Source organism: Pseudorasbora parva, chromosome 12, assembly GCF_024679245.1.
Source record: "Pseudorasbora parva isolate DD20220531a chromosome 12, ASM2467924v1, whole genome shotgun sequence".
In the NCBI taxonomy this organism is placed as follows: Eukaryota; Metazoa; Chordata; class Actinopteri; order Cypriniformes; family Gobionidae; genus Pseudorasbora; species Pseudorasbora parva.
Window position 1 is genome coordinate 43,777,589 of NC_090183.1, and position 21,895 is coordinate 43,799,483.

The following is a 21,895-nucleotide window of genomic DNA, read 5'->3' on the forward strand; positions in this document are numbered from 1 at the left end:
TGCCAGCTAAAGTGGCGGATAGAAAACCATCAGGAGTACAAAAATGCCCTATAGCAACGGTTCATCATATATACACTAGGTTTTATATACAGCACAACACTAAAAGTACTATGCACTGGTACAAAGTACTAACGCTGCCTTCAAATCATGTAAGAATAATCATATTTACAAAACAAAAAAAAAACTTTGAATTTAATCTGAACTTTGAATTGTATTTTATATTTTATATATAATTATATATAGTTATATATTTTTGATATTATATATATATATATATATATATATATATATATATATATATATATATATATATATATATAAAATATTTTATAACACCCTTATAAGATGTGTGTATAGATGCTTGTATAAGTGTATGCATGTATAAATGCATGTGTATGTATTTATTTATGCATAGGTGTATGTACAGATATATGAATAGATGCATGTATAAGTGTATGCATGTACAGATGTATGACTAGATGAATGTATAGATGTGTTTACACATTTTTATAAGGGTGGGAAATATTATATAACTAACATAAGTTAATATACATTTTATATGTAAACATGCAAATAATTTACCCTTCACCCTTTACTAGCTTCTTGTCTTCAAGAAAGATATGCAATTCCCCACTGCATACAGTTTATTCTGACCAAAATCACTTCATGTCGCGATTACGATTTCCAGGATTTCCAGAAGAACTTGAAAGCAGCATTAGTACCAAGTACTTCATTTTCACTAAAAATACAAATCCACTCAAAACACACACATCTCGCCTCTTACTCACTTGTGTACAAAAAGAGCAACAATTTTCTCACTGCAAGACAGACTGATCAGTCAGACCCAGCATCACTGAGGCATGTTGTTCTTTAGCTCAAAGCGGCTATAGACCTGCTTGGATTTGTTCATTTTGTTGTAATGGTTGACAAGGTCCAATTTGCTGTGACCCAACGTCATGCGTTTCTCGTCCCGCCGATGTATCCCTTTCTCTGGGACGACTGGCATGGGTCCTGGTGGAGGAGGAACTTGTTTACTCTCTGGTTCGTTCTGAGAAAGATCTGGCCCGCCGAACGGAGAGGAATGAGAAGGCTTCTTATGGAGGATGTGAGGGTCCTTGTCCTTTGTGGTGAACAAATCCGTGAACTTACTGAGGAAAGGTGCGGGGAGTCGCTGTTTTGGGGAGATCCTGTTGTCGTTTGGAGATTGTTGAGTTGGTGATGGAGGTTTTGGAGAACTGTAGAGACCCAAAGACTGGATTTTGGATGTCTGTCCTGCAATATTTGTGCGTAGGTATTCGGCTGCTCCGACTTTGGACCACTCCGCTACAGCCGACTGACTTTGGTGGGTGTCATTGTGAGAACCTCTTATGTGGGTTCCCGATTGAAGCACTGAACTCGTGACTCCTTTCCTGTCAGGAGTCTTTTGCGAGTTGTCCGGGTTCTTCTTGTCATGCGTGACTTTGTAAACATGCGTCATGCCTGGAGGAGCAGCTTTGACGCTGGAAACGCTGCTACTGGATTGGCTACTGGAGTTCTCAGAGTACACTCGCTCCTTGCTGCTGAAGTCCGGAAGGAAGTCCAACCCAAAGTTTGGGGCCGGCATGTTGTAAGAGTAACCGGGCAGGTCATCTTCATCCGGATTGTGGAAACGGTCTATGATTTGGGAATCTGCATACATGCAGCGAAATTCACGATCAAAGCAGTCCGTGACTTGTCCGGAGAAGTGCATTAGCATGTTGCTGTGGACCTGAGCGGAAAGCCATGTGAAACTAGAGGGGAAAAGAGCATAAGAGCATAACCTGAAGTTGTTTTTGGAACAAATGCACATTTTATAGAAAATTAGGCTATGAAAAAAACGTCCAATCAGCATAGAGAAATCATTCATTTAACATGAGCAGAACGAATTTCGGTAAAATTGTTGCATAAATTGTTGCACTGAATGCTTTTACAATTCACACACTGTCAAAAAAAACTTTTCCAAGAGTTGTAACTTTTCCTCTTTTGTCAAATCAGCTTAGATAATAAAGGGTATGCATGTGCCATTGAGTGGCAAAAAGAGTGGCAGCATTGGTTTTTAGTGTGAATGCCGCAAAAAACACGTCTAAAACAGGAAACAGCTTTGAGATTGACTGTACAAACAGATTTGACCAAAAATTGGAGGTATATTTTTACTTACTGCTGAAAACTACAGAAAAGAGAAGCAAATAGATCGCTGCAATTCACAGAAACAAAACAAAAGCGGATATGTTGAATTTTAGGGTAAAATCATATCCTATATATCGTTTTGTTATATATTGTATTGACAACTCAGTTCAATATTTACCATCTTATATTCTGCCTAATTTGATGTTTTTTAAATAAACACTGGCAAAAGCTATAGAAGTTTTAGAGCTGGACGATATATAGATCACATTGATATAAGTCACCTGGATTGTATTTATATAACGAAATCAGGCTCATATAAAGTTCAGGAAACACAATCCTGGCTGCATGTCAATATTCATGGATCACTGTTTGGTAACACTTATATCAAGTCCAAACAAACACAAAATGCCCAATCAAACGCTGCAGCTCTTTTGCCGCTCAGTCCGGCTGAGGCCGTGAGTGTTCTGGAGAGAAAGTGACGTCAATGCATACCCTCTATTAATGTGGTTCAGATAACATAATATTTTGAGTTTCTATTTATGAAACCCATCTCTATTGTATTAACTTAAGGCAACTTACTTTTTTAAGTTAAACCAACAATATATATATTTTTTTACAGTGCAAAGAAACTTGTTCTGCTTGAGTTTGATAAACGAGGTCCAAAGATTCTACCCAGCCTCGTGAAAAGGTTAAAACTCAATCCTCAATTACAGTTTTATGGATGGCTCAGGTGACTTATGCTAACAAGTGTTTAACTGCGTTCAAGCGAACCATCTGTTTATGGCATTACTCAAATGTCTTGCATGACACTGAAATAAAAGAGCATGTGATAAGCATTACATTAGATCATCGCAGTCTTTTCCGTTTTGTAGGTTAAACGGGTACAAAAGAAAGAATACCGTTTCCCAGCATGCATCAATCTCTGTTAATTATTTATGACCCTGGACCACAAAACCAGTCATAAGGGTAATATATTATATATATTATACAAAATATCTTCATGTAACATGATATTTACTTAATATCCTAATGATTTTTGGCATAGAAGAAAAATCGATAATGTTGACCTATACAATGTATTGTTGGCTATTGCCACAAATACCTGTGAGACTTTCGACTTTGTATTAAATCAATCTCCTTCGTTGTATTAACTCAAATAATTATTTAAATGTACTTAAAATTATGGCAACTGTAACGCTTCGACCCGGTTAAGGCCTGTTAAATAGTTACACAACCAGGTAACTTACTTCGATTTTGGTTTTGTGGTCAAGGGTAACATTTATCCAGTTACAAAACTTCTAAATTGTCATTTTCACAAACTTATGTTTGCAAGTAATTTTCCTTTGAACTGTATGCACTTCTATTCAAACAAAACACTGTTGGCTATTATATGGGCAAAGCCTTTATCACACGAGTGTGTGTGTGTGTGTGTGTGTGTGTGTGTGTGTGTGTGTGTGTGTGTGTGTGTGTGGCCTCACCCTGCACTATCCACACTACTAGTTACATACAGGCCGCTATCAGTCACTCTTAAGCCTAACATAAGACGACTCCTTCACAAACTAATAATTCATAACCATCATAACTGAGGAGCAGATTAGTCATTCAGACATAATCCATGCAAGACTGAGATCGTTTGTTGGGTCTCAGCTCCCAAGTATTCTTTAAAAACAACATATTGCCTTTGTAATTCATCAGTTTCACACAAAAATCCACCAAATTAGCCCCTGAGGCTTGGAAGCTGATGGCTACAACAGGGCTAATGCCAACGCCAGCACAGTGTGTGTGAGAAATGCAGAATCATCATGTTTTTATTGCTAAGCTGCTCAAGCGCATGAGGTTTATCTCCCTCCCAAAACCTGCCATGTGCTAAAATGCTTTACATAATACAAAGTGATATGACTAAAGTGTGATAAGCCTGGACTGATGGGTATTTCAACGTGAATAATTCAATGCAGCTGAATTCCTGCAGCGAAAAATTACGAGTTGCTTCTTGCATAGTTGGCTTTGAAAGCTCTTGCTGTGACATGTTGTATTAGTTGACATTCACATACGCAGAACTATCAGTTTATAAAGATCTTTGCTGTTAATTATTGTATCTTGTATCAAATTAGTGGGACAGCCAATCCATTTTTACCATTAGTCAACAAAATGATTCTTAAAGCGGCATCATTTAAAGGATTTCATTGCATAACTAAGACTTACAGTAGTAAATATCATCACTGCAGCAATTATAATATTTGCTGGTCATTACGATTATATCATGTATTTTTTAAAACGATATTACGCAATGCTTGAATAAACACACACGACGTGATTAACATACCTATAGGATCCCGCTATGACTTCCTCACAGTCAATGATCATGAATTTCTCCTGAACCTGACCTGAGAATTTCTTCCCACTTTTGGTGCAGTACGTGTCTCCACATACACTTCTTATCCGCATATGCTGAAAAAAACAACAGCATTACATAAATATTAAAGAATCAGCTGATTAAAAACATGGGTGTATTTTGAATACAGTTTGAATCTGAGTTCTGGTTCATCAACACTCGGCACATTTTTAAAATGTTTTTAAAAGAAGTCTCTTCTGCTCACCCAGGCTGCTTTTTTATCAAAAATATTGTAAAAACAGTAATATTGTGAAATATTACTACAATTTTAAATAACCATTTTCTTTGTGAATATATTGTAAAATGTAATTTATTCCTGTGATGCAGAGCTGAATTACTCAGTCTTCAGTGTCACATGATCCTTCAGAAATCATTCTCATATGATGATTCGAAGTTCAAAAGAACAACATTATATGAAATAGAAAGCTTTTGTAACTACCTGAATAAAGTTCGGGGTCGGTAAGAATTTTTTTGGAAATAAATGAGTACTTTAATTCAGCAAGGATGTTTTAAAAATTGACAATAGTGCTTGGCAATAAAGGCATTTATAATGTTACTGTGGCGAGGTTGATGAGCGAGTGAGACCGGAACGACACCAGTGAAGACGAGAGAGAGAGGACCAGGCCTGGACTTTATGTTATGTTTGGTTTATGTTTTATTGTGTATGTGCGTTGCATTCGTCCGTGAGGGGCTGCCCTGCCCGCATTGCTTTCGTTTTGGTTAATTATTTGATGAAAGTCTTTTAAATGTTCGCTGGTTCCCGCCTCCTTCTTCCCATAGCTACGAAATGTGTTACAGTAACAAAAGCTTTCTATTTCAGATAAATGCTGTTCTTTTGAACTTTATTTATCAAAGAAACTTTGATAATAATCCTAAATTAGGGATGCATGATATTTCGGCTACCATATTGGTATTGGCCAATATATGTTAATTTTTAAAGTTATTGTTATCAGCATGATATGAAAGTTTGGCCAATATATTAAAGCTGATAAATAATGTATTTCCTTCAGATGCACACTTGGGTTTGAATAGCATGAAATATGATTTCTTTTAAAGACAATAGCATGAAATAAGACTTCTTTTAAAAACAATCTTCACACACCCATACTTTTGAATAATAATAGTTGAATAAAAGCTGTTTTGTTCTGACAAAAATGCTTTTGAAACAACATAAAACGTGTGCTATTTAGCATTTTATCAGAATGACCTAATGGACACAAGTCTTACGTAAGTTGCCTTAAATGTTAACCTGTTGACTGACAGGCATTCATAAACAAAACTGAGAACACCCATCGCATTGAAAACTTTCTTAAGACTAAGAATTGCAAAAGAATGCATTTTCTACGAGCGCGTCAGTGTTTGACTTACACTCAAGTGTGAATTCTGGATGTCTAGTTCTGAGCACATGTTCAAGAAATGGGAGAGATTCTTCTCGTCCAGTAGAACATATACAGGAACCTTGCGCTTGTTGGAGGCCTCCATTAAATCACAGAAAAGGTCCACATCTGTAAAAATATCCATGACTACTGCGATAACCTGTGTTACAAAGAAAATTTGTTAGGGCATGCGTTACAATAAACCACAATCTTTAAAGGCACAATATGTAATGTTCGCCACTAGAGGTCACTTATTCAAAACGCCACGATTTCACGAAATCATCTACAGCCGCCTGAAAAGAATCCGACGGGACAGAAATTATAGTCATGGATGAGCTGATGTATTACAGATTTATTAGCGTTACTGTAGTATGAAGCAGGAGGAGCTGAACGATTGCTAATGAGAGACGAGCGCGACACACGGCTCGAGAGCAGCGGAGCTTTTATTCTGCCGCAGACGAGCGCTTCTGCTACTTTTGCTCGTGTGTGTGTGTGTGGGAACGCAGCGCTGTTTATCATATTATACACACCTGAGTGTGTTAAAGTGATGTTATAATGCTACTCTGTGTTAACTCGGCGCTGCTATGAGACACTTGTTCACACTGCAGTGAGCGAGATCATATTAGGCATGGTAAAACATGGTACTCTGTGCGGTAAATCAAGAACACCAGATTTAAACAATAAGACTAACTGTGTTGAGCTGGAGAACAATCATTAGTTTTCTGTCCATCAATGATCCAAACAGTTGCCCACCTGTCTAATAAAACACATCATATATTAAAGCGGCTTTGGTGTTTCCATGGTTTCTTCTAAATAAAACCGTAAGTCGAAAGTAACGCGGATGTGATGTCATTGATAGGCGATGCATGGCCCGTGTCCTGGTTAAAATGCTTATTTCTCTGGATTTAAACTTTCTTGGAAACATTTGGGATAATGTAAGTACAAAGTGAACAAAATATATAACACAGTTCTAGTGGTTTTTGGATATTTTAATCCAAAAATTGTACATATTGTGCCTTTAAATGTATTATGATTACTTTAAACATGAGGTGTTTTAAGTGATAATATAATTTTAATCACAATAATGATCAAGCACTTTAGCAGTCAAGTTCCTTGTATTGTGTAATTTAACAATTTTGATGCACCTACATACAATGACATTCAAAACATTTACGTCAGGGTCATATAATAATGTTGCCACATTAAAAGAAACATCAAACTTATTAACAGAAGTATTAGGCATTTTTGCAATGAGTTTAGGGGATTTTTTTGGGATTTATGAAGTGCATTTAAAAGGGCCGTTTTAAAATATCCTTTTTGTGAATTATTTTGTTTATGAATTTCTGCTTGTGCTCTAAAGCAAATTTAAAAAATGTACATGATTTTCACGACACTGTAAAAAATACTTTCATGATTTATCATCACTTTAACTGCTGATCACATCAACTTTTTGTCTTTTGTCAAATCAGTTTGGATAATTAATGTGATTCAGAGAACACAATCATTTGCGTTTCTATGTATAAAAACAATCTCCTTCGTTGTATTAACTCAAATAATTATTTAAATGTACTTGAAATTAAGGCAACTGTAACGCTTCGACCCGGATAACTCCTGTTAAATAGTTACACAACCAGGTAACTTACTTTAAGATAAACCAATAATATAAGTGTACTGTAACAATAGATTATCCAAATGAAAACCGTCCGTGAAAGCAGTTTAAAAACGTATCTTGTTTACGTATGACGTCACACAGAGAAATGCAAGTTTCATGGAAAACACATTTGTAAACCACAAGCAAGGAAACCACATTAGACAAATGTTTTCTAATTTTTTTTCTATAAGTGGGTTTCTGTTGTTCTTACCTTCTTGGCTTTACTAATAAGTGATCGAATGAGATCTTTGACATTTTGCGACTTGTCCCTCTGAAAGTATATGTTCGCGACTGTGGGTCCACATCGGTTGGAAACCTCTGGCCAGCCCAGCTCCAACATTGGAGGCTCCTCGTCGGACATCATGGGGAAATAAGTCCCTGAAGTGAGCTCGGACACCGTGTCGCCTTCCTCCATGTCCACTCCATTAGTCCCGCTGTCCGCGCCGCTACTTTTGGCCACATTTTCGGTGATATAGCGTATTTCCAGCGAGGATAAAAAGCTTAGTTCTTTTTCGTCGTGCAGGACTTTTTTGTACTCCTTCTCGCCCTGTTCCAGAAGCGCGTCGGTGGCGAGCCGCGCGGTCTCATTGTGGCTGAGCTCGAGCGTTGATCCGTGTCTCCAGGGGTTCTTCACCTCCTCTAGTCTGCTGGCGAGCTTCCCTTTACGCGTAGGATTCACGGTCGGACGCAAAGCCTCTGAACTGATCATTTCCAAGACTTGTGTTTCTTCAAATAATTTGGGTTTCACAAAAGTTTCGGTTGTTAAAGCTGGTGTGTTCCAAAGCTGACCTTGTTTTGTGTCATGGTAGTTGGAGTGCGTTATTCCCAAAGGCCTCTCCGCGTATTGTTGTGAGCTGCTGGGAAACTCAACGCTGCGCTCCACCTGCGCGCTCACCTGCGGCTGCCCTGTCCCGCGGCTCCGCCTCCTCCGACGTCACATGGAAAGAACACTATGGCAGGCCGTCTTAACATATAGCGCAAAGGGGCGGAAGCACACCTTCAGAAAAAAAGTGCGTTTCAGTTCTCCCAATGTGTATGATAAAAAAAAAAAAAGTTTGTATTGAACATTGGTGGAGAAATACTTTAAATCATACACTTTTATTTTGTTTTAAAGTCCTGTAGGCTATGAGGTGGCAAGGGGGGGCACAAATACTTTTTAAAAAAAAAGTTAATACTTGATCAAAACAATCACTTTAGCAAAGTTTGAACTATTTTCTGTTTATTTTGGTACATTCAATAAATACACTGCCATAAAACATATATATATATATATATATATATATATATATATATATATATATATATATATATATATATATATATATATATATATATATATATATATATATATATAATGTTTTATGGCAGTGTTTAATTTTAATCTTTAATCTTTAATTTTATTAAAAATTACTTTTCCTTCTGTATTTTTATATATATATATATATATATATATATATATATATATATATATATATATATATTAAAAATACAGAAGGAAAAGTAATTTTTAATAAAATTAAAGATTCTGAAAGCATTGAAGGAGATCCCATAATGTAATATAGATTTACAGTAGTAACAATAAATATTTTATTATATGCTATGATTAATATATTTTTAAATATGATGGTTTCATTTTTAAATAGGGGGATTATCTCTAAGGTGGACTCTTAACTTTATATATTCCACCTCAATCTAACCATGTCATGTCAACAAATGGCAGCTGTTTATTATATTGTTAATTATTAATAAAATGTAAAACTGTTGCTTTAATTACCTTGAACAAAACTGAAAATCATTAAGACCTTTGTCTCAAAATACAGACATTCATTTTTGTGATTCTTATTTGCTACTAAAATTGACAATATAAAAACCTCCATCAAATATTAGATCAAATTAGTGCAAAAAATAAAGATATGCATATTAATGTAAATAAAAATAAAGATAAATTAAAAATGGATCAAATAAAAATTATCAATCAAAAATATAATAGGCTACATTTGCAGATAAATATGAAAATATCACAGAAACCTGTCTCAGCTTTGTGCAACGATTGTTGCGCGCGCTTATCGGCAACGTTTTTCGACTGTCTTTTTGCAAATTCACTCCGAGTCAGTAATGCCGCTTATTTTTCTCACAATCGAATCCTATTTGTTCATGAATTCTTCTCCATAACAACACCCTCTTATGGAGACTTTTGTAGTCACTTTGGCGTTTGTCATAAAGTTCATTGTGTTCAGACACCAAAGAGACCAGCAGCTCTACATTCATCCTGCCTCGTTGCATCTTCTTTTACTTACTTACTCTTCGTCGTCATCTTCTTAGGGTTCAATGTGTGCTCTGCCAGACCATTTTGTGCTTGAGCGCCACCAAATCATGTTTTTTATGTAACTTCCGTAAATCCAGGCACGTAAACAAAAGCGCCAATCTCATTGGTCGGCCAGTTTTTAACGCTATGCTTCATACCAAAAAAAAAAAAAACAGGGCGTATTTTTTAAAATGACAATATTTCATCTTACATCTTTCATTTAATGCTGTCATTTTGCAAGATGGTGTGCACACTCACATTAGCTCATTTGTTTGGTCATGAAGCTTAAACATGATAAAACAGATCCGAGTTATTTGTAAACATTAATGTTAAAATGGCTTGCCACAAGAATTCAAGATAAACAATCTATTGTACTCCACTCACACAGATTAACATGACTGTAGATTTAATAACTGTAGATAGCATATATCCACTCACTGTACAGTATAATGGGTTGTTTAGTCAGAGGGAATGGGTTAACAGCATGTGATAATTGCCATGGCAAAAATCTCAATATATACACTCTAAAAAAATTCTGGGTTAAAGACAACCCAAGTTGGGTTGAAAATGGACAAACCCAGAAAGTGGGTAGTTTGAACCCGGGTAAATGGACCCATTTCCAATTTCTGGGTTTGTCCATTTTCAACCCAACTTGGGTTGTTTTTAACCCAGCATTTTTAGAGTGTACAAAATACAAAAGTGGCCTTTTTTGATTTTCTTTTCTTCCAAAACACAAAATAGTGACAAACACACCACAGCACTTTACCATTAGCGACCAGGACCGAAATTGAAACTCAAATCTATTTTACAGAACATCAATAACTTGGCAAATGTTAAGAAGTAAAACTAGTAAGACTAGTGAAAACACAAGTTAAGTTTGACAAACTTTATATTTGATTTAAATGTGAATTGCATACAATAATACTGTGTGATAAGTAACCGAGTTCTTTAATCTGAACAACAGTAACCGGCGTTTAGGCCACATCACAACATCATGTGATCTCCCTGATGTGGCGGTTCTGCTTTTGTGAGGCATGTCTGCATCATTTGAATGGTAAATAAAGAGGATGTCACTTGTACGATTAATTTACATGCATGACGTGCAGAGATGATCATGATGGAGCACAAACCGACATACTTGAAGGGCAGGTCTTCACAGGCTCCTGATTAGCTGTTTTAAGCAAATCATTCTCAGAGCAAACTTTTTACGTGTTGTATTATACGTCTCAACTGCTTTCCGAATGACACCGGTTGATGTTTTTTTTGTCTTCATTGTCCAACAGCGAGATATTTTTAGGTCTTCCTGTCTTTCTAAGGTAGCAGCCACCCTGAGGCCTCGGCCGGCCGCATGAATCATAACTTTTCCATGACATATAAAGAGGAAACAGACACAAGGAAACATCCAAACAGCATTTCCTTTGTTCAAAGTACTGGATTTAACTCTCAGATGAAGCTGTTAACAGGCAGACAACTTTAGAGACTATAAAAATACATCTCAAATGTTTATAGACATGGAAAAGTACAGAGAAGCTGTGCAGATGGCCATAAAACCGATGAATCTGCAGCTGTTTTATGAAGAAATCCTGTCATATCACAATCAGACGTCTCTTGCACCTTGTAGCATGGCACAATCTTTGACACGAGTCACATGGTTCTCATAATAATGGTTTCACTGTAATGTCCGACAGTACACTGGGCTATCTGTCCATGCTTTGATGATGATAAAGGGCAAAATTTGAATTTTTGCTCATGAACACAACAAGAGAAGTGTTCAGGCAGGAAAATATTACCCTTTTGTGAGCTCAGCACAATTAGATCCAAATGTGAGTTTTCCAAAAAATGTTTAATTATAAATGATATGATTAAAATAACAATTTGAGTTAAAAAGTTATATAAATATATTAATTAGATAATAATTTAGCATTTTGTTTTTTGAAAGAAATACATTTTATTCAGCAAGGATGCTTTATATTATATTGTTTTATACAGTAAATACATTTAGTGGAACGGTCTGGTGTCGTATACAGAACATGCACGAAACAGGAATATATTAAAAATTGAATGTAATCATGAACATGGAATAAACCCATAATAAAAAAAACAATAACAACAGGGAGTATATCTGTAGGAGATAACAGTGAACTAAATAAGACACAGCGGATTATTATAATTAACCAACAGGGACTTGATCAAACTGAAACTAAACAGAGCAGGAACACAAGAACTAAAGGAAACAGAACAGATTATCAGAATAAGAGTCCAAGAGCGTTCCATTTAGAATCTTACAAAAGAATTCTGAATTCCAAATAACGTTATATTCATCAAAGATTCCAGACAAATGTAGCCTAGTTCAACAAAAAAATAATCATCATTAATGTTTCTTAAGCATGAAGCTGAAAATTCAGCTTTGATCACACACTGTAAAAAATTTTGGTTGTTTTTTGTTGGTTTAACTTAAAAATGTAAGTAACCTGGTTGCCTTAAAATTTTGAGTTTATTGAAATTAAAAATTTGAGTTGATACAATGAAGGAAATTAGTTTAATAAACAGAAACTCAAAATATTTTTGTATCTGAACCACATCAAAAATTTGATAAATCATGAAAATAGCACTATTTGGCATGTTTCACTGCATCATCAGAAATAAAACACACAATTACCCAATATGCTTACAAAATCTTTTAATAATATTTTAATAAAGGTTGTCGAATCTCAAAAAATGTTCATTGTATTAACTCAAAATTTCAATTTCAATGAACTCAAAATTTTAAGGCAACTTTTTTTCTAAATAATTTTTGACAGTGCAGGAATAAATTTCATAGTATATCGGTCACACTTTAGATTAGGGTTCTCATAGTAATATACATGCTAATAATATGAATATTTTAATAGTAACCAGTTAATAGTGATAATTGGACCCTAAACTAAAGTGTTATTTATTCAAAAATTGTTCTTTTAAATGGTAATATTACACTGTAAAAAAAATATTTAGAAAAAAGTTACCTGGTTGCCTTAAAATTTTGAGTTCACTGAAATTAAAATTTTGAGTTAATACAATGAACATTTTTTGAGATTCGACAACCTTTATTAAAAGATTATTAAAAGATTTTGTAAGCATATTGGGTAATTATGTGCGTGTTATTTCTGATGACGCAGTGAAACATGCCAAATAGTGCTATTTTCATGATTTATCATATTTTTTATGTGGTTCAGATAGAAAATATTTTGAGTTTCTGTTTATTAAACTAATTTCCTTCATTGCATCAACTCAAATTTTTAATTTCAATAAACTCAAAATTTTAAGGCAACCAGGTTACTTACTTTTTTAAGTTAAATCAACAAAAACCACCACAAATTTTTTTACAGTGTACAGTTTTACTGTATTATTGAGCAAATAAATGCAGCCTTCTTTAAAACACATTTAAAAACATTGACTGTAGTACATCAAATACTGTATTTTCTGTTTTAAAAAGTCTAAAATTCCTCAAACTTGGTTTATTTCCACATTTTAAAAAAATACATCCGTAAATAAAAAGTACTGACAGCTTATGACCCGGACATTATCCAGTAATGTTACGGACATTTCCATTAACCGTACAGAACAAAATGAAGCGCAAAATTAGAAATACAGGTAAAACAGTTTTAAAACACTGTTTTTTATTATTATTTTTAGAGTAGGCCTACATTGTTACCTATTTTTGTAGATTTATTCAGAGTGCAATTTTAAATAGGATTTTAAATATTTGATGTTCCCACTGGATATACTACCCCACAAAACACACGCATTACATTTTGACATTCTTGATTTGGCCTGCGGGCCAATGCGGATCCTGTTCGGTTTGTGCTCTTTCAGTGGAACATGTCTGCAAATTCCAACCTGACAACAAGGTATGTTACTCAGAAATTTAACAGAACCAACATGTGACAGTAAATCACATTATATAAGCCAATTATTACTGGCATACTTGAGAGCGATCATCAGTATTAATTTATTTACAATCAGTTTAGTTGTATCTGGATAAACCAGGGTTAACAATCATAACTGAAATGTCTTATATCACTTTAAAGCTTTTTCATATCAAGATGTGAGTGCATTATATGTTAATAAGTGCAATAACTGCATCATCTCTTGAGAACCGACGAAGCAGGTTTGTCCAGAGGCTCATGCCTACTTCACATGATAAAAGCTCCAACTGTGTCAACAGGAAAACTGACACTGTGCATCTCCAGAGAGTTTTCATTACACTCCACAGAAGTCTAGTGAACTATATCTGCTTAAACATACCATTTGAATTAGATCAAGCATTAGTATTATTGCTCTTACGAAGGGTTCAGTGAAGAACCTTTCACATTCATGGAAACTTTCCAATGTATAAAAGGTTCTTTAGGTTTTTAAAGGGATAGTTCACCCAAAAATGTAAAATTCTGCCATTAATTCCTCACCCTTATGTCGTTCCAAACCCTGTAAGACTTTCGTTCATCTTTAGAAGACAAATGAAGATATTTCTGATGAAATCAGAGTTTTCTGTCCCTCTATTGACCACTACACAACTAACACTGACGCTTCAAAAAGTTCATAAAGAGATCGATATGAAACTAATCCACATGAATTGAGTGGTTATGTTCAAACTTTCTGAAAAGACGCGTTCGCTTTAATGATGAACAAACTGAATTCAGGCTTTTAAACATTCAAACATGGAGTGCGTTTACATGCACGTTCTTAAGCCGATTACGCCTAATAAGCCGACAATGAACAAGGTCATGTAAAGCGGTAACCCGTTTTCTTTTATCGGAGTAAGGTCATAAACGGCGTAAGCATAAACCGGTCGGGACAGTTCGTTTTTTGCCTCTTACCCCGAATTTGCGCTGCATGTAAACGCATTAACCTGCTTTCTTATTGAAGTGTGCATGTGTGATAGGTGACAAAAAATGCGAACTTAGAGCAGATTTAAATGCATCCAGATCGAGTGAGTGTTTTGCATGAAATAAGGACATATAAATCACAAACGCAGACTCTTTTAAGACCCAGAAAATTGTAAAGATGTGTTCTCATCTCATGTAGCAGAAGTAGAAGAGGTTCAGTCTAAACGCTGCATCTGCAAGTGGATGAGGGAATAATATGAGCCGTACATCTCCCACTGACACGGTGCACGCTTTATTTATCATCACAACTGACGTACCATTTGAAAAACTTCACTAAAAGAAAATAGCCTGGTTTATTAATAGTTAGGTAAACGCGGGTTACTTGCATTGTCAGTTTACTGGTTTTGCATGTAAATGGGGAAAACTGGTTATTTCAATAAGCTGATATTTGTGAGATATTATCTTACTGATGTGCGTATAAACGCTCTCACTGATCAGCGGACAGAAGCTCAACCGAACCTGCTTGACACACGTGTGGTGGAAATATTTGATATAATAGCCTCAGAAGGGGTAAAACGCAGGATGTGCAGGTCAAAGACAATGTAGACTTACCCAAAAATATGCTTAACACAAATAGAAGCCATTTGTTAGATCATTATAAACCAATCACCAGAACCAATCACAGTGAAGGACACTTGAGTGACATTGATTTTCACTCAAGCTGTATTGTTTAAATGTACACGTTTCTTTCTGTTCAAGAGACTCATTCGGTTGATCTCCCGGCTGTGAATAAAACTCAATTTCAGCAAAAAGCAACTTGGGAGTGGTGTCAGTGTCAGTATGCTGGGCAGCTGAGGAATAGAAGTACTAAAGATTCTGTGCTCAAGAGATCACAGCAGACAGTGATAGTGTTGGAAGAATATAACGCTGTAATACATTACTATTAAGGATCCTGCAGAGACCAGCATACACCTGAGAAGGACGGTGAGAGTGTATAGATGCTACAGGCCTGTGTGCTCATGTGTGTTTGAGTTAACATATGATAGTAGCCTCTTGATGGGACGCAGTCACCGTACTTCAAGAGGCGAATTACCTCAAAGTATTGAAATTGTGTTAGATGTATTCTAGAAGGAAATTACCTTAAGGAATTTTAGTTTTATATTAACAACTGGGAGTTGTCAGATAAATGGACTGAGAATGTCCACGACACATGAGAACAAACCTCATTGGTTCTTGAAAAATCTTTAATTAATTAAATACTCAACCTCGTGCCTTGTGGCATAGCACCGGAATGAACCTCATTGGTTCTTGCACGTTGAGCGATCATGCTTGATTTTACGTGTACAACTAATGTGAGTTGATGAATATTCATGGCCATCAGAGCCATTGTGTGTGGGCGGGACAAGACCCACCCACTTTTTAAGACCAATGATATCAGACCCACTCACTTTTATCATTTAAGCACGTCTGTTTACCTACCCCTGACTGATAAACACTTATTAAACACGTTATTAAACAACACTTTATTTTCATTTTTCTAATATTTTCTTAAAGGTGCATTTTGCAGCTTTCCGTCCACTGGAGGTCGCCTATTCAAAACAAAGGTGTAGTTTGATGGCGCCAAGTGTGAGCGCAGCATCTTGGGAGATGTGATCTTCACCTCACAGCCGGTGGGAAATAGGACTCGGGCAGAAATCATGTAGATGGATGCGGTTATTAACGTTACTGTAGTCTAAAGCAGAGCAGGAGCGAGTGTTGTGGAGCTGAGCACGGCCGCTGGAGCGATTGTTAAACAAACACACGGCTCGCGAGCATCGGGACATTTATTATGACGGGACGGGACACAGTCGCCGGGCGCCTGCACTGATCCGCTCTTCCGGTTATGATTTTGAGGTAATGCAGCTCTGTTTAACATATTAGATACATTTGAGTGTGTTTAAAATGATGTTATGTCGTTACTCCGTGCGTTCACTTGTTCACACTGCTAAGAGTAAAGCGCTCCTGCCAGATAAAAGGCGAAACCGAGGGTAGCGCAGATATGACACGATTGACAGGCGACTCCCTCAGACGCTATGCTGAAACGTCCCGGTCCTGAGTTAAAATAGCAATTTTCTCACAATTTACAAATAGTTGGAAACATTTGGGATATTCTAAGTTCTCTACTGAATAAAAATATATAACACTGGCCTAGTGGTTTTTGGATATTTTGCTGCAAAAATACTACATAGTTCACCTTTAAATTTTATTGAAAATAGATGCCTTTCCGATCTGATGTGTGATAGGAAAAGGGAGTAGAGCGAGTCTGGCAAAAGGCGGAGTTGAACCTCGGGTCGATTTGTGTCACTTGATGCCATGCATCTTACCGCTACACTATTGCTGCTACAAATGATTCTCTGTTTACCATAATTTTGTCTGTCCCAACCAGTCGTTCAGTAAACAAGGCGATGTATTTGTACTTAATGTAAATGGCATCTACTCCAGTAAATCTGTTCTGTGAGAAGAGATTTTTTTGTGTGCTTTTTAAAACATCAAGGTGACGACTATAATATGAATGGAGGGACAGAAATCAATCCGATTACATCCAAAATATACTTGATGAACAAAAGTCTTAGATGTTTGAAACAACATGAGGGTGAGGAATTAATGACAGAATATTTTTTATGGGGGTGAAATGACTCTTAAATGTTCTTTACAATTGGAACTGCTCATTGAAAGGTTCATTGGGGGACCAAGCTAGTTCTTCTATATGGCATTTCTGCGAAAGAAACCCTTTATTGTTCAGTTTATAGAAATGTCATGACAACAACCAAGAACATTGTTACACTGTGCTGGTGAATTCCCTCCTCCCTCAAAAACTTGTAAAAATTTTGTTTTCTATGACAATTAACCTTTTTTTCTGGTAAAGACACTGGAACAATGCTCATTTTAGCCTATATTAAAATGAACTAATAACAGTTTTCCTCTTGGTTCACCTTCTATATATTATTACAGTATAAACATCTATCAAGTATAATATTGGTTATAAAACATTTCCATTCAACCTGCTGCTGATATTCTTTGCGTTAAAGGTATTTTTGTTTAAGAATGAATTACTTGATTTAATCTGTAAAGGGTGATTTAATGGTGAAATCTTAACGGCAGAAAATAGCCTTCAGCAAGAGCAAGTACAAGTCTCACTTGTTCCAGCAGGACCAGGGCTGCATAATACAGGTCTGAGGAGACACACCTGCCCATTGTGTGTCCTCTGACAGCCAAGGTATTTACATGTACACTACTGTCCAAAAGTTAGGGGTTGGTAAGAATTTTCTTTTTAATGTCTCTTATGCTTACTCAGGGATTCATTCATTTGATTGAAAATACAGAAATATTATTACACTTTAAAATAACGTTTTTCTATTAGAATATATTTTCAAATGTAATTTATTCCTGTGATCAAAGCTGAATGTCCTTACTCCAGTCTTCAGAGTCACATGATCCTTCACAAATCATAATATAGCCTAATAAATCGTTCCCTTATTTTACTAAATCAAGCGCATGATATAAATCTCCATGTTTTAATTAAATCAAAATGAGGAAACAAATTAGAAGGCCCATGGTTTACTAAATTAAAGGGAACAAATGATTATATTGAGCCTAAGATTTACTTAAAACAAGGGAATGAATTCTTAATTTGTGGCAACAAAATATATTACACTTAACACTTAGTCAATATTTTAGACTCTTAAAATACAATCAATGTTATGAATAAAGTTACACTTTATTTCAATAGTTTCTACATTCTACAATAAGTAACTTTGCAACTACATGTCAACTAACTCTTATTAGAGTATTAGCAAAGACTTTATGTATATGAAGACGGTGCACTCCGATTACTATATTGCAAAAAGTTTTGGGAAAATCAAGCACTGCATTCAGACGCTTGGACACACATTAGTGAAAGAATGGGTCGCTCAGTGAACTCAAGCGTGGTATCGTGATAGGTGGACACCTGTGCAATAAGGCCATTCCTGACATTTCCTCGCTAGGCAAGGCACGTTTATTTATAGCACATTTCATACCCAATGGGATATACATAGAAATGAATTAAAATAGTGGTAACATATCCATGAGAAAAAAGAATACCATGTGTACAAATCAAAAATTAAAAACAAGGATAATTAAAACAGTTGTAAAGATCATTTAAACAAATAATAATAAAATAAATTCAGTTTAGTCTACATACATGTACCATCTTTATTAGAATACCTCTTCTTCATTTCTTTCTCAAACACGTTCATAACATCCATTTTGATCACTATTCCCTGATTTTTACTCCTTCTTGTTAAACCCATTCTCACTCATCATACCCTCCACAGATTTACACATACTCAAACCTTATTGTCAATCTTACTATTTCCATCAAACCCAGTTTTCACTCATCATATTTAACTCAAATGAGCATAATAAGGACAACTAAGAAAAAGAATACACAGATAAGCTAAGGTGCGATCAGTGGGACGTACAGTCGTGGCTCAGAGCTCATTCAGTAAATGCACAGCTAAACAGATGTGTTTGATTCTGGATGTGAATGTGGCTACTGTAGGAGCACATCTGATCTGTTCAGGAAGCTGGTTCAGCTGCGGCTGGCATAATAGCTAAAAGCACACTCTCCTTACTTTGAGTGAACTCTCGGTATTTCTAACTGACTTGATTGGTATTTCTAACTGACTTGAGTGATCTGTTGGGTTTGTATTTAATCAGCATATCTGCGATGTATTGAGGTCCTAGCTCATTGAGTGATTTATAGACAAGTAATAGTACTTTAAAATCAATCCTAGATGTAACTGGAAGCCAGTGTAAAGACCCGAGGACTGGTGTGATATGGTCATATTTTCTAGTTCTGCTCAGAATCCTGGCATCTGGTTCTGTATGAGCTGAAGCTGTCTAATGGTCTTTTTGGGAAGGCCGGTGAGAAGAACATTACAATAGTCCACCCTACTGGGGATGAAAGCATGAACTTCATTACTAAATATTCCACACTCAACTGTTAGTTGGATTATAAATATTATAAGTGGAAGCACTTGAGAACAACAGCAACTCAGCCACGAGTGGCAGGCCATGTAAAATCACAGAGTGGGGTCAGCGCATGCTGAGGGTCACAGTGTGCAGAAGTCTGCAACTTTCTGCAGAGTCAATAGCTCCAGACCTCCAAACTTCTGTGGCCTTCAGATGAGCTCAAGAACAGCGTAGAGAGCTTCATGTAATGGGTTTCCATGGGCGAGCAGCTCATCTAAGCCTTACACCACCAAGTGCAATGCAAAGCGTTGGATGCAGTGGTGGAAAGCAGCCGCCACTGGACTCCACCACACTGGTTCTCTGAGTGACCAAACACGCTTCTCTGTCTGGCAATCCGATGGACGAGTCAAGGTTTGGAGGTTGCCAGGAGAACGGGACTTGCCTGACTGCATTGTGTCAAGTGTAAAGTTTGGTGGAGGGGGGATTATGTTGTGGGGTTGTTTTTCAGGGGTTGGGCTTGGCCCCTTAGCTCCAGTAAAATTAACTCTTAATGCTTCAGCATACCAAGACATTTTGGACAATTTCATGCTCCCAACTGTGTGGGGACTGTTTGGGGACGGCCCCTTCCTGTTCCAACATGACTGCGCTCCAGTGCACAAAGCGTCGGTCCATAAAGACATGGATGAGTGTGTTTGGTGTGGAGGAACTTGACTGGCCTGCACAGAGTCCTGAGCTCAACCCGATAGAACAGCTTTGGGATGAATTAGAGCGGAGACTGAGAGCCAGGCCGTCTCGTCCAACATCAGTGCCTGACCTCACAAATGAGCTTCTAGAAGAATGGTCAAATATTCCCATAAACACACTCCTAAACCTTGAGGAAAGCCTTCCCAGAAGAGCTGAGACTGTTAGAGCTGCAAAAGGTGGGCCGACTCCATATTAAACTCTACGGATTGAGAATGGGATGTCATTAAAGTTCATATGCATGTAAAGGCAGGCATCCCAAAACTTTTGGCAATATGTATGCGTGGGATAAAGTGCAACGCCCAATATGGCGAATAAGCCCCGCCTTCTAAATCGTTGATTATCAAAGTTATCTCGTCACTGCAGCTGCCGATAGAAGCTCTGGTTGCTATAGAAACAGGTAGTGCTTTGAGATATGTTTAGGACTGCATATGCGCATTAGCTTTGTCTAGGCTGAAAAATACAGTTTTGGTCATTATTCAAGCATTTAGAAACTAAATTTATGAGACAGTTGTTGTCAGATTTCATTGGTGATTTCAAATGTGAAATTGAATCATAAGCCTGACGAACAGTTCTGGAGAATTTGATGTTTCCACACTCAAAGAGATCGGAGATGCACTCACATGCCCGAGAGGCGTTTCAAAGAAGGCCGCTGAGTGAAAGGACTCGTCTTAAAGGGATTTTGGGATTAGTAGACCCTTAGGTTAGGGTTCAGGTTAGAATAAGTTGACATGTAGCTGCAAAGCCACTAATCAGTATAGTGTCAGTTTGGGAGCATCAGAATAAAAGCTTTAGCAGAGATTAAGCAGACAATCGACTGATACTCTAAATAGTTTACATGTAGTTACAAAGTTACTTATAGTAAAAAAGAATAAAGTTTTACCTTAAATTGTACAACTCATGTTTTAGTAAGCCAATCATGTGGACCACTTACCATAAAGCACCACAGGTCAAGCAGTTTTTTCCCCCCGCAAGATGTTTGTTTCAGAGAAGAAACCGTTCTTTACTTCAAGGGCTGTGAGTGATCCACCATTAAGCAGATTCAAAGGTCCTTCATGAGCGCAGCTGAGGAAAGGTCATCACAGGAAGAGCGTCAGTGAAGCGCGTACGTCGCCCCTGGCCAGGGAGAGCTTTATCTCAGCAGATAACCTTCAAAGACACCCGAGTCTTGCTCAACCACAGAAATAGCCTTCATTATCAGCTCAACAAACAAAAACAAAAATACAGGCAGACTGTTGAAAGAAAGACACCGCGTTTGAAGATACTACAGTAGTTTTATCTTTCTGTCAACCTCATTTCACATGCAAAACATAAAGTGAGCCCAAAACTCATGGGAAGGTACGGCACACTTTAAAAAGTCTAAATGTCATTGCATTAGATATAAAATATCACATTTCTGTCAAATGGCATTTGAAAGAAAGAACACAT

General features: G+C 36.7%; 1 protein-coding gene across 2 annotated transcripts; it reads right to left on the reverse strand.

The window, feature by feature from the left end:
• Nucleotides 1-457: 457 nt before the first annotated feature.
• On the reverse strand, nucleotides 458-21,692 carry fam83c (family with sequence similarity 83 member C). 2 transcript variants are annotated; one of them, XM_067460435.1, is made up of 5 exons: nucleotides 21,402-21,692; nucleotides 7,776-8,561; nucleotides 5,906-6,073; nucleotides 4,469-4,593; nucleotides 458-1,769 (listed from the first exon to the last, which is right to left on the reverse strand). In XM_067460435.1, exons 2-5 carry the CDS (start codon nucleotides 8,271-8,273, stop codon nucleotides 851-853), a joined length of 1,710 nt encoding a protein of 569 aa, XP_067316536.1. In that variant the 5' UTR covers nucleotides 8,274-8,561; nucleotides 21,402-21,692; the 3' UTR covers nucleotides 458-850. The 2 variants fall into 2 exon arrangements, with proteins under 2 accessions (XP_067316536.1, XP_067316535.1); XM_067460434.1 differs by lacking the exon at nucleotides 21,402-21,692 and having other exon boundaries at nucleotides 7,776-8,720.
• Between the last annotated feature and the right edge of the window lie 203 nt (nucleotides 21,693-21,895).

Excerpts from the sequence above, each read along its gene's own strand:
- fam83c (XM_067460435.1), bottom strand. The coding sequence starts at position 8,273 with ATGATCAGTTCAGAGGCTTTGCGTCCGACCGTGAATCCTACGCGTAAA. Across the intron at positions 6,074-7,775 it reads TTATTAGTAAAGCCAAGAAG|GTTATCGCAGTAGTCATGGA; the intron begins GTAAGAACAACA and ends TTTGTAACACAG. Across the intron at positions 4,594-5,905 it reads TCCAGAATTCACACTTGAGT|CATATGCGGATAAGAAGTGT; the intron begins GTAAGTCAAACA and ends TGTTTTTTTCAG.